Source organism: Cicer arietinum, chromosome 2 (assembly GCF_000331145.2).
Source record: "Cicer arietinum cultivar CDC Frontier isolate Library 1 chromosome 2, Cicar.CDCFrontier_v2.0, whole genome shotgun sequence".
NCBI lineage: Eukaryota > Viridiplantae > Streptophyta > Magnoliopsida > Fabales > Fabaceae > Cicer > Cicer arietinum.
The window spans coordinates 12,347,873-12,362,158 of record NC_021161.2 but is presented as its reverse complement, the minus strand read 5'-3'; the positions used below and the strand labels follow the sequence as shown (position 1 = coordinate 12,362,158).

The 14,286-nt window shown below is 26.5% G+C and overlaps 1 protein-coding gene across 1 annotated transcript; it reads right to left on the bottom strand.

Annotated features, from left to right (window-relative positions):
• Positions 1–3,898: 3,898 nt before the first annotated feature.
• LOC101498892 (uncharacterized) lies at positions 3,899–6,797 on the bottom strand. The gene is made up of 4 exons (XM_004490171.4): positions 6,666–6,797; positions 5,006–5,977; positions 4,553–4,729; positions 3,899–4,272 (listed from the first exon to the last, which is right to left on the bottom strand). Exons 2-4 carry the CDS (start codon positions 5,935–5,937, stop codon positions 4,062–4,064), a joined length of 1,320 nt encoding a protein of 439 aa, XP_004490228.1. The 5' UTR covers positions 5,938–5,977; positions 6,666–6,797; the 3' UTR covers positions 3,899–4,061.
• Positions 6,798–14,286: the final 7,489 nt, after the last annotated feature.

The window sequence follows — 14,286 nt, the reverse complement described above, 5'->3', positions numbered from 1 at the left end:
ATATATATATAAATAATGTGTTTGTTAATGCTATAATAATCACATTTATTTATTCGATAGTGCTTTACAAGTTTTTCGAGCTCAAAGAGGTGCTACAATGTCGAAGCAAAAGTCAAATAACATCACATGGATTCCAAAAAAGGTTTGAAATATATGTCTTCAAAATTTCATTTACAATCAATGCACAAATATTTATTGACTTATATGTTTTATTTTATAGTGCCCTCGTCAAACTAACAACATCGACTGTGGGTACTATATATTGTGATTCATGAATGAGATTGTTGATATGAATCAAACTATAATCTCATAAATGGTATGGTATTTTCATTATTTGATTTTCATATATAAACTATGTATATATTTGATTCTAACTTATTTATGTTCAATTTTTATATCGCACAGTACTTTGACAATTTCAGTCCAACATACTCTGAAAGAGATCTAATTGAAATAAAGGCAGACTGATGTTAGTATGTGATTGAAATGAAAATTATTTGATTTGCTGGGAAATGGCATGCTGCAAGGGATAGTTATATGTATATGAATAGGGCACATTTGAAAAGTTGTGAATATGTAGTTATATGAATATGTATATAGTTATGTGCTGTTGTCAATATGTGAATATGTATATGAATATGTTGTGAACTGATTGTGTAAATATGTAAAGTTATAAAGTTAAATTATAAAGTTATATAGTTTTGTTGTTGTGTACTGATTGTGAAATGATTGTGCGAACTGATTGTGAAATGATTGTGCGAACTGATTGTGAACTGATTCTGGATGAAAATGATTTTGGAAAAAAAATTAAAAGACAGCGTTTTCTAAAAAATTGCCATAAAAAACCAAAAAGCACTTTTTAAAAATTTCACTTACAATGTTTTTTAATAAAACTAAAATAAGAATGCACCTTTTACAGCGCTTTTTCAAAAAAACGTTGTAATATGTGCATAATAATGCATCTATTGTTTGCACCTTTTACAACGCTTTTTCAAAAAAGCGTTGTAATAGGTGCATAATAATGCATCTATTGAATGCACCTTTTACAGTGCTTTTTCAAAAAGCGTTGTAATAGGTGCATAATAGCGCAGTAAAACGAGTATAACAAGCGCACAATATATCTATCTATTTTATAGTGTGTTTTTATTTTAAAAAACGCTGTTGTATCTTTTTACAGCGCTAGATACTACGGCGCTTATTTTTTTGAAAAAACACTGTAAATGGCTTAAAAAATGCTATAAAATAAGTTTTTTCGTAGTGAAATAAACTCGCATAGTCATTAAATAATTATATATATTTTTTGTCATTCTATATTTATTAGATTTTCAACTATAAGTGGTTGGCTATTAATTAGTTTTTTTTATTTATCAACTAGTTTATAGCTGATTATTACCATTCAAAGCTTAATCATTTAAATTTGACAAAATTTTGTTTGTGAATAACTAACTTGATGATAACCAAGTATGACGAAGAAAAAATAATAATGGTATGCGTACTTGATCTATCTAAGAAGAAAGTCCATCACAATTATAAAATATGGTTGGTTGAATAAGGAATTGTTTGACGGTGTTTTCGTTTTTAATTTTTAAAAGTTTATTTTAAAATCAATTTAGAAAATTGTTTTTAAAAAAGAAATGAACAGAAAATCAATTTGGTGAACTAAATTTTGAAAACTGTTTCAAAATATATTTCAAAAATTTAAAAATATAAAATTTGTTTGATATATATATATATATATAATTATTACTATTTTTAATCTTTACCTACTCTATTTTAAACTAAATGTCATTGAATTTTTTTTTAACACATTAAAAATATATAATGAATCAAAGAATATATGTTGATATCAGTTTTAATATGAAAATGATATAATTAAATTTTAATCATATAACTATATATAAATGATTATGACTAAATGTATCCGATGACCATTTTAAAAAATCAGACTTTTATTTTAATCTTAATTCTTTATTGATCAACAATTAAAATTCATTTTTGATACTCTCATTATAAATTTTTTGATATGATTCTTTTATATATATATTAGAATACATTTTCCTCTGGTATACATGGCATATGTTTATACGGTAGCTACAAGGATATTATTTAGGAAAAGGACTTAGATAATACGGAATTCGATCGGAAAAGAACTAAAATCTAACCCAAAAAATTAGTAAGGATTCTGACTTAAATTAATTTAAATAATTTGCCTTTAGTTAAAGTTTGATAATTAATTGAGTTCAATTACTTAATTGAAGAAGTATAATTAATTGAAAAAATTTCCAAATATGTTACTTTATCGGTAGAATTGAAAAATTATGTCACATTTAAAACATAAAGTTGTGTTTAGAGTGAGTGAGTCGCTCAACAATTGTTTGAGCTACATGTTAAAGAATTGGATGATTGAATTCAAACCAAAAATAAAAGGAAAAAAGTAATAATATCACAACTAATTGTTAATTTTTAAAATTAAGAGTACTTTTTTATTGTAGATTAGTTTCATATCATAATATATAATGGATCCCTAACTCATCTAAACTTTATTTAATAAAAAAATAAAATATGCAATGGATTCTTTGGGTTTGGCGCTAATTTAATTAGACTTTTGCCAGTGTCATACAATGCATCGTTAAAAAAAGGAACATTTTAAAAACGTACGGTGCAAGACAAGACAGCTGCGTCTCTTATGAAATGCATTATGGTGTGTTTTAAAGGAAAAGCAAAAAGTTTTATACTATTACAATATATACCATGAATGAAAACTCAAAATTTCTGTCACTACAAGAAAATAGACATATACCTACATAAATCTATAGTAACATGTGTATTTTCCGTTCTTAATCTAAAAAAAAAAAAAAAAAAAAAAAGCAAAACTGAAAAGTAAAACTAGATTAAAGGCTTGTTTGATTCATATTTTAAAAACTCTATTTTAATATATAAAAATTAAAAAATTTATTTAAATGACTTATTTTTAAAAATTATTTTTAATATTATGGGTTTGTTTGGTTCACATCTCAAAAACTCTATTTTAGTATTTTAAAATTAAAAAATAAAAAAATTTATTTAGATTACTAGTTTTAAAAACCGTTTTGTAAAACTATTTTTAATATTATACTTTTTAAAACTAAAAAAACAAGACAGATAAATGGTGTTTTACTTTTCATTTTTCAGTTTTTTTTAATTATCTAATCAAAAACTGTTTTAAAAATTGGAGTTGCCAAACATTTTTTTTTTAAATCAGTTTTCTAAAATTTATTTATAAAATAATTTTCAAAAACTAAAAGTAAAACATAATCAAACAATTTTTTAAAATTAAAAAAGCAAATTAGATAAATGGTGTTTTACTTTTAATTTTTCATTTTTCTTTAACTCTTTAGTCAAAAACTGTTTTAAAAGTTGGAGTTGCCAAACTGATTTTTAAATTGTTTTTTTTTTAAAAAAAACAGTTTTCTAAATTTATTTATAAAATAGTTTTAAAAAATTAAAAGTGATTTTGCTTTTTTACTTTTAAAAACAATAAAATTGAAAACAGTTTTTAAAAATAATATTGCGAAACATATAACCAAACAAGTGTTCAATTTTTAAAATTTTTATAATTTTTAAATAGAGAAAACTATTTTTAAAAATTAATCAGACTCTTAAGTGATTTTGCTTTTTTACTTTTAAAAACAACAAAATTGAAAACAGTTTTTAAAAAATAATATTGCAAAACATTATAACCAAACAAGTTTTCAATTTTTATAATTTTCAAATACAGAAAACTGTTTTTAAAAATTAAATCAAATAGGCTAAGTTTTACAAAAATTAGTTACATAAGTTATAAGTTGCTTCGAGTTTTAGAGCATAGTAAAATAATTTTTAGTTGTTCACTATGATTATATTGCTATTTGAATAGGTGGCTAGCCTTCATTCAATTTCATTTAAAGGTAAAGGGTAACACATGAAATTAAAATGATGTATCCAAGATGGAAATTTTATCAAACCTGAGTTGCTAAAGAAGATAATAACTATAAAAAAAAAATAAATAAATAAGGCATCTGAATTCTGTAAAACCCAGTCCCTTAACAACATTTGCACCTTGCACAAGAAAAGCTATGAAACCAATAGCAACAATTACCACGTGAGTTGGAACAAACATCACATGCTTGTTTAGATTGGAAGCAATGCCAACAACTGGCAGATGAACTGCTAGTTGTATCTAACTCTTCTTTATATGAATCGTGTCTAGGAGTATTTGTCTTCTCAAAACTATTCCTCTCTGTTTCTGTCAAACTGCAACAATTTAAAACAGAATAAAATAAATTTGTTTGTACAGTTTGAACTTAATTTTAAAGGACTTTGAGAATCTAAAACAACTATAACATCTTAAACCTTGTGCAAAAATGAAATAGATAATAATCACATACTTATGATCAAAGTAGGAGTATGAATAACGTAAATTGTATGTAAATGGAACCATATAGTATAATCCAAGGAGAACATGTATGATTTTTCCAACTTGAAATGTGACTAAATATGATACATTGATAAACTTCAAAAGAAGAAAACATACATAGGGGAGGCACGGTCACTACTTTTTGTATGGCTACAGGTGCAACAACTGCAGAACAACCACCCGCAATTAGAACACTTGCCGCTTGGCCATGTATAGCAGCAGATCGGCCATTTATGGTGGCAGAACACCCAGCTATAATTACAACATAAGCTGAATCGTCGTGATTCCTTGTTTCTGCAGTGCACAAAAGGGATATTCCTCATTGACTGGATATAAACTCAGATTTAATTTTATATATCTTTACATGAATGGCCTTGGAAGTTACCACACTTAGAAGACAGTGAACATATGTTTCTCTATAAGCATTCAAACATGGACATATGCATAATTGCTTCCTCACTTGTTTCATAATTATGACACTATACTATTGACATACATGATAAAGAATGTACATGGATAAAAGAATAATATTGACTTGTATCAGAAGGAAAAAGAATAAAACGGACTCACAATGGGACAAAAGAGTGCCCGGTGGCTTCACTCTCATTGGAGATACTTGACACACTTGACTTTGAAGACTTGGAGTTTGCATCTTGATGAAATGTCTCTATGTTGTTGTGGTTTTCACTGAGCTTTTGATCAAATTTGAAAGATTCTTCTGATGTTTCTATTGTTTTCAAATTCTTTATGTCAGCACTTTTTCTAACAGTTTCTATCTCTTCAATTGCAATTGATGGGGTTCGATTAAACATACTTAGTTCTTCAGGTTTGATCAATTCTTCCGACATGCGTAATTCACCAAACTTAAAGGTATGTTCTCTGGAAAAACTATGGTGACCTATATGAATGCTAAATAATGAGTCATTAGAAGCAATACTCCATTCCAATGGATTATTATTTCTTTCGAAGATCGAAGATGGAATCCTGGCAGATTCATATCTTTCTGATCGATCCATCATTTGGATAGGAGGGCTTGTAGTTGGTGGCATACCCTTTTGGCTGTAGGCCAAATTGTAAACTTGATATATTGATGTTTGATCTGGAGGGCTAATGTCAACCTCAGATTTAGGAGAGCTAGCACTGCTAGAAACATAATTTTTCCCAGATTTTGATAAAATTGCAGATGCATCAGATGCGGTGAATTTCAACGCATCTATTCGAAAGAAATCATCTGATGATGTTTCTGACAAAGAAGAAGAACTTGACCTTCTACCCGACGAAGATAAGCTTTTGGTGCCATTGATATCTATTTCAGGGTAATTATTCTCACCACTTTCGCCTCTGGTGATGACATCTATTTGTCTTTCTGAATCACTACTACTTTCACTTCCATTTACTGCCTCATCATTTGAATTTTCCCTACTTAAACTTCCATTGCTATTTTCCAAATATACTTTTACTTTCTGATCTTTTTGGCTACGATCAAATGTTTCTTTATACATTTGAACACTTGCAACTTCCTTTGTCTTCCCTTCAATGACCCTGCACACATGTTTTTGAATTCTTAGAACTTTATCTTTCTTGTCACAAAATCATGACGAAGAATGTAAACTCATTAGTGAATGCTCCAAAGTTTTTATTTCACAAAAAGCAAAACTACAATTTCAAAATTATTAAATCACAATAATCAATGAAGGATAAATGAATTTCACATCACATAAAACACTAAGAATCTGAAATATCATATTTGGTCAAAATCTTAGTTGAGAAAACACAAAGGAACCTAAAATAGATACGCAACACAATATTAAATCTTGCGGGTTACATGGTATATAGAAGATTTTCCCATAACACCAACCTTTGTTCCTGGATTAAAAATCACATACAAAAAAACTTGAAAATTCCAATTTGCAACACATATTTTCAACAATGCAAGAACAAAAATTATGATCAATCAAATTTTCTATTATTATCCCTTTACATAACATTCTTTCTTTCTCACATTGTTTATCCCAGCATGAATCATGTCCCATTTTAGATAATAATATCAATTTTCCCCTGGTTTATATCATTCCCAACAAAACAACATGAATAGATCATTAAAAAAATCCTCAATGTTATTAAATACAATAAAACACATTAAAAATTCGAACTTATAAAAAAAATGGTAACAACTCTATGATTTTAGAAGTAAAAAAGCAAGTAAAAAAAAGACATATAAGGAAGGTACCTGAAAAATAATCACATGAGTGAAAAAACAACTTTGTGACTGGAAACGTCCTTCATATTTGTTTTGGACGTTTTGAAATGCAATTAACAACGAGAGTTGGTTGAATATGAAATGCGGTAGGTTAAGAAAGTGAAATGAGAAATTAGGGTTTTGTTAGAAATCATGTAACGAAAAGTATTGCTATAATGTAGGAAAATTTCGATTCCATTCTGTTAATAACTATTTGTTAGTTTCGCGCCATATCACTGACAGATCTCACAAACTAACGGCTAAAGATGTCTTTACAGCCTCTTTTTTTTTTTTTTTTTTTTTTTAATCTTTTTAATTTTAATATATATTTTTTTTATTACATAATTAATATTAATTATATTATTTTATAATATAATATTATTTATTTATAATGTTAATAATATATTAAAACTTAATAACAATAATTTAATTAAAATAATATTTAATTTTATTTGATTTTTCTAACATAAGTAAAATAATCAAATAATTCGATTACATACAAAAAATATTATTTAGTAGCATATTGTTAATTTTAATATATATATTTCTTATGAAAAAGTATTTATATTATATAATTTCATTTTTAAATTTTAATACTTTTTAACATATTATTAGCCTAAGAGTTTAAAATTATTTCCTTTTCATGATCTTTCCGATTTTAAAAAACTGGTCAAATATTTTTTATTTCTATAAAATTGAGAAATTTGAATTTTGTTTCTGTATTTTAGTTATTTATAGAGTCTAGACTTTAAAAACTTAGTATAGTTTTTGCTCCTCGTCAAAAGCTAAAGCATACAATTGTTTATACTTTTAGTAACTAGAAATAAATAAAAAATTTAAGAAATAAAATCAAATTAATTATGTGTTTCAAAAAAGTATAAAAATTAAACATATTTTTAATTTCTATAAATTTTAAAATTTTATTTTTAGTGTTTATAAAAAATTTCTTTGAGTTTTAGTCTTTATTATTATATTTTTCGTCAATACTTATAATTCTAGCTATTAAGTTAATTAACATTTATAATTTACAGAAATTCATGTGACGAATCCACATAGATATTTAAAATATTATCAAATTTATTAATACTTTATGTTTATAATTATTTGATTGAAATAATATTAAATATTTGAGATTTAAGGTTTTTAAATAAATAAAAAATGATGAATTTCAAAGTATCTTTTCTTCTCTATTTTCTCAATTTTTCGATGTACGAGACCCTTTCATTGTAACAAAAAAAGGACCCCTTCATGAGGCATTTTTTACAAACTTATAGTGTCAATTTAATAGGAAAAAATACACGCACGGCTAGTAATACATCTAACATCCCTCATCCTTTGATTGTCTTTGACAATCAAATTCACATGCTAATTATAAAATTTACAACAAAAATATATGTCAAAATATAAATATTAATGACTAAGATCGCATGAAAGTGCAGATGAAATGTTTGTGGTATTTTCATTAGACTTTTGTACATAAATTATACAACAAACATGGGAGATATGTACTTTTCACCATCATTGAAGAAATGAAAATAAAATTGGTAAACATTTTATCCATTTTGTTTCTACCAAGGGACAACACGAAAGATAGCATCTACATGACAATATAAAACAATGCCTTCTACACATTGCAAACCAAATCTTTTAAATAATAAAATAATGACACTTGAAAATTAGCAAGATAATTGTTCTACAACTTAGACTAGTAAATCAAATTGATAATTAGGATATTTGTATAGGAAATGAATAAGAACACTAAATAAACATTGTTTTCAAGTTGAAATACTACGGGGACAAGCAAGTTAATCTTTTACGAACAATCCTACAAAAGGTTGAGATGGTATATATATCAAACTAGATTCTCTCCAATATATAGATCACTCTCCAACAAACAAAAAGAACGTGGGAGGAGAGAGAGAAAAGGAGAAAATGAAAAATAATTAAGAGAGAGAAAAATAGAGACACTAAGAGGTTAATTGTTTGCCACCTTATATCACCTTCTCCTCACTACCTTACAATAAAAGGCCCCATATATATACTACTTTTTCAGTTGTTATTAATTAGATTATTCTTATGCATCCATCAGTTATATATTATTCAAATCTTTCATATGTAAGCCATACATACACTTTGCCCAATAATTCTTTTTGTGGAAGTTGTTGGTAATGCTCTCAATCTCTTACATAGGTATGTGACTCAATGATTATGAAATTTGCCTGTATATATTATATATATGAGATATTTGTATTTCGTTGTCGTTTGTAAATTGTAATTGCGCGCTCTCATGATATTAAGAGACATTTTTTTCTTCATTTTCAAGTTACTAAATCTATAATAGAAATCACCATTACCTAAACTAATCTTCACTAGAAACTTTATTCTAAGTGTAGAGGAATGAAATTATTAAAGATACAACATATAGGGAGTTGTCTCATTATGCGAATGATCGATGTTATAATAATGGTTTTTTACTACTACACATGTTGCTAAAATAAGTTTTGAATCCTTAGATATATAATTTCGTTTCAATGTCTATATTTCATATTTTAGGTTGTAGCAACTTTAATTTTATGAACATTTGGTTGTGTTTATGGTGCTCGACCTACTTGTATATCTACTAATAGTCAAAATGTAATTCGGTTAATAAATTTTAAAAACCTAACCTATAGTTTTCAAAATAAAAATAAAAAATCCTTTTTACTCAAATTTTTTGGTGTAAAAAAATGCCCTTGTTAATTTTTGGGTCAGAGGATTATCATTACTTGACTAATTAATACATGTACATGGGTGAGATAATTCAAAAGAGTTTTCTTTGATAATGATCATCATAAATCAATGGTGAAAAATGACAACGGTGGATGCATGTATGAAAAAACAGAATTTTTTTAACGTCAGATGCTTCAAGGTGGTTGTTTACTAAAAAATTCTTAATAATTATGAGGAAAATGTGTATCTCTCTTATAAAATATTCTATTCTACAAAATATATATATATATATATATATATATATATATATATATATATTTAAAGTTTTTACTAATCAATTTGAACATTTTATTTAATCAAAATAAAGTGCATAGACATCCCATATTTATAATGATATTCCAATTATATTGCACTTCAAGTTAATCACATATAGAGCTGTCAATTTGACAAACTCCTTACTTATTGACTCCAGTCCACATGTTGGAGGGGTAAAAAAAAATTTATAATTTAAAAGACCCCCAAAAAGTAAGCCCCAACCCCCTAAAATTTTGTGGACTTAGTGGATCTATAGGCCCACTTTTTCAAAAAAAAAAATTGACAATTTTTTTTAAATTTTTTTGATTTTTTCACCGATAAAGATAAAAATATTTTGAAATTTTTTTTATTCAAAAAAAAATATCGATTTATTTATTTATTTTTCTCACAAAATTTTTTGAGAAAAAAACTATTTTCAAATATTTTTATAAAAAAATAAATTTAAAAAAGTTTTCAAGAAAAAAATCTCAATATTATCTAAATATTGGGGGCCTATAAGCTCCTTGAGCCCCCCTCTTAAGCTCCATGAAATAATGGGCCGATATTTAAAAAAAATTATTTTTATAGGGGGCCTAATATTAAGGATTTAATAGAAAAAAGAATTAAGAGGGCCTAATAGTTGGAGGCTTTTTGACAGTTCTAATCACATATCATTGGCAGCACTCTAAAATATTATTAAAAAAAAAATACAAGATGTTTGGAGGAACTATACCAAAACTCAAGAAAGCAATCATCTAGAATATAAAATATTGTCTCATTAAAAATTTGATCTGAAAAACCCACGAGGATAAAACTATGATGAAGGAAAAAAAGTACAATAAACATCTACAAACACCAGAAAAATATTACACCAATTTGAAGTTTCAAGTTAACAATCTTATGAGCATATTGATTTCCTTCTCTAAAAATATGAGGTATTGTAAAACTCATACGTTTGACCATCTCAAGACAATTAAGTCATTTATTTTTAATAGACTAAAGAACAAGACTAATATTCATAAAAGTCAAATTTGTCAAGTGCGAATCAGAATGAAGTAATAGAAATCTTCACTCATTTTTCTAAGTTGTTTTAACGGTAAATATAACTTTCGTAAGCTCATCATGTGGTGCAATTGTAATACCTTAAAAATTAATTAATTTGAACCTAACTTTCCTTAAATTATATTCTATTTTCAACCGTTACCATCATAAAAAAAATAAGAAATATTACTTAAAGAGTTAGGTTCATATTTTTTAAAAAAAACTTATTTATTTAAATAAATCAATTTTATGCTCTTGTAAAATGCCTATTAAATCTAATAGATCAATCAATATATATGTAATTAAAATAATATATATATATATATATATATAATACAAATCATATATTTACTCAAAATATATTAACAATTGTATTTTACTCTTTTATTTTGTTTATAATTATTGTTCATTTATAGATCAAGTTTATTGTGAAAAGTGACAAAAATGGATGTTATGATTGAAAGTGACAAATATGACTAATAAAATTCAGTCATCTTATTAGTCTATTAGTCTTTTAAGAGGCTGACCAAATGTCTTTTTTAAAAGTCTTTAACACAATATTTTTTAATAGTTTAATAAGTCAAACTAAACTTTTAAAAAAGTCGGATCAAACATAAAATACAACATTTAACAAAAAAATAAACAAAATTCATACTTTAAATATTTAAACTACGTCAAACTTATATAAGCAAAGTCTAATTTGACATATTGACACTTCTAGATTCATATATGAATAAGGTGCGATGATTAAAAAAAAAAAAACTCAAACAAGACAAGAGGTTTCCCTCCTTCCTCCTCCTCCTCGTTTCTTTTTTATCTCCTCCTAAACTATCTCTTTTCTCCATCTTCAAACTCACAATCTAGCTCTATTTTAACATTTTAAATTAAACGAAACCAAATAAAATAAAATGAAATGGAGCGGAATAAAATGAATTCAATGATATATGTACTTTTAAAGTTAGTTTTAATTATGTCATGTCAACTACAATTATGAAAGATGTGTCTATGCTAAGAATTGAATCCCAATCATATTGAAGATGATTGAGGAAATGAATTGTTATATATATAAATAAGAAGTGACATATTTGATTGTGTTAATAATAAAAAAAATCATTGAACATTTTTAGAAATGAAATCTCGTAGATACCAATTGGTAATTTATAAAAAAAAATTATCTGTTTTGAATTTGTTTAGTTATTATAATTATGTATTTTGTAAGATTTAATTATATATATTTTTAGTTTAAATATATATACTACTCTATCAATTGTAGGAAATTTCTGGATCTGCCCCCGTTGCATCTTGTACCTCCCAAATTGAAGGAAAAGAAAAATAAACATAAATAGTAGGATAAGATGAAATGGATGATATCACGCTCCATTCAATTCCATCAATTTTGTAAATATCCAAATAATGAAATACTATATTATTTCCACTCTATTCCGTTCAACTTCATCAATTCAAAACTCAATGATATAGAGAGTAATTGACTAGTTTGTTTTCCGATATATAATTATAGTTTTTGTAGATTTGTTTTTATATATATTCATGTAAGCTCCTTTTTCTTTTTTTTCTGGATAAGATAAAATTAATTTTAAAGATGTAAAATTAATGTATCGTATCGATTAAACTAATCTTTTTATATAAGATTAAATTTACAGTATTGCTACCAACATCCCATAAATTACTACTCACACCCCTCAAATATTTAAAAAAAATTAAAATATCCAAATTACCCTTCCCTCTATTTCATCTTTTTCATAACTCATCTTCTTTATTTCATCTTCTTCATAACTCATCTTCTTCCTCTTTGTTCTATATTCAACACATGGTTCATCTTCTTCATATTCATCGTCAATCATCATATTCTTCAACCATCTTCATCAATCATCAATCATCATCAAGTGTATGAAGTTTACATAATGAAGAGTTGGTAGGGATAGTAATAAAGATGGAGATGATTCACAATGGAGATGGTTGGAAATATGGTTCATATGACAGTAGGGTTCGCAATGAGAAGGACACTGAAGAGGAGGATGACTTTGAAGCGTAGTGAAGTTTACGAAATGAAGAGGAAACTGAAGCGGTTTACTGTTATATATAAAACCCTATTACAGCGCTCTTTGAAAGAGCGCTGTAAAAGACCTCCTTAACTTAATTTTTAAAAGCATATTACAGTGCTCTTTGAAAGAGCGTTGTAAAAGACCTCCTTAACTTATTTTTTAAAAGTCTATTACAGCGCTCTTTGAAAGAGCGTTGTAAAAGACCTCCTTAACTTACTTTTTAAAAGCCTATTACAACGCTCTTTGAACGTTGTAAAAGACCTCCTTAACTTATTTTTTAAAAGTCTATTACAGCGTTTTTTCAACAAGCGCTTTATAAGACCTCTTAACTTATTTTTTAAAAGCCTATTACAGCGCTTTTTGAAAGAGCGCTTTAAAAGACCTCCTTAACTTATTTTTTAAAAGCCTATTACAGCGCTCTTTGAAAGAGCGCTGTAAAAGACCTCCTTAACTTATTTTTTAAAAGTCTACTTCAACGCTTTTTCAACAAACGCTTTAAAAGACATCTTAACTTAATATAAAACAAAGTTTTGTGACCTCCTTATATTTTTAAAGGCTTTTATAGCGCTTATTGACAAAAGCGCTGTAAAAGACATCCTTATTTTACATTTCAAACTGTCATCCGTATTCTCAAAATCAAGTTCCAAACCTTCATACATTTCATCACTGTTGTCTCCCCCTTGGTCCATTTATCTGCATCTAGAACAAAGGAAAACAAAATTTTCAATATTTTGTTTAACATGTACGTGAACTTCAATTTACGTATGTTTACGTGAACTGAGTTCACGTATCGTTACGCAATATGAAATCCAGTAATCGTACGTGAACTCAATTCACGTAAATTGAAGTTCACATATATTAACTTATATTTTCAAACTTCATTGATTACGCAATCTGAGTTCACGTATGTTTATGTGAATTCAGATTGCGTACATATTGAGTTGGGTTGAATTGTCAAACTCCATTGATCACGCAATTTGAGTTCACATACGTTTATGTTAATTCAGATTGCGTAGTTTCTGAAATTTTTTATTTTTTTAAACCATACGCGAATTCAATTCATGTAACACCAGAACGTACGTGAAAACAGTTCATGTAAAATCCCTAGATTTAGAGAGAAAAAAATACGAACTCAAATACAGACCAACAAACATACCTTTTATGAAGATTTAACCACAATCTGGTGATCAAATTGATGCGTTGTAGGATATGACTGAGTGATATAAGTTTTTAATGATTATGAGTTATGGTTAGTCAGATATAGTGATTTTTTTTATGTGAGTTATGAAATGAGTTGAATGTTGATGAATGTGAGTTATGAATTAATAAATATGTAACATTGATAAAAGGGCATTTTGAGTATTTTCATTTTTTATTTTTATAATTTGAGGGGTGTGAGTAGCAATTTGAGGGGTGTTGGTAGCATTATTATTAAATTTATTATTCCACTAAATCAATTACTTTATAATCCAGTCACTACTAATCAAAATAGATTCCTTCAAAAT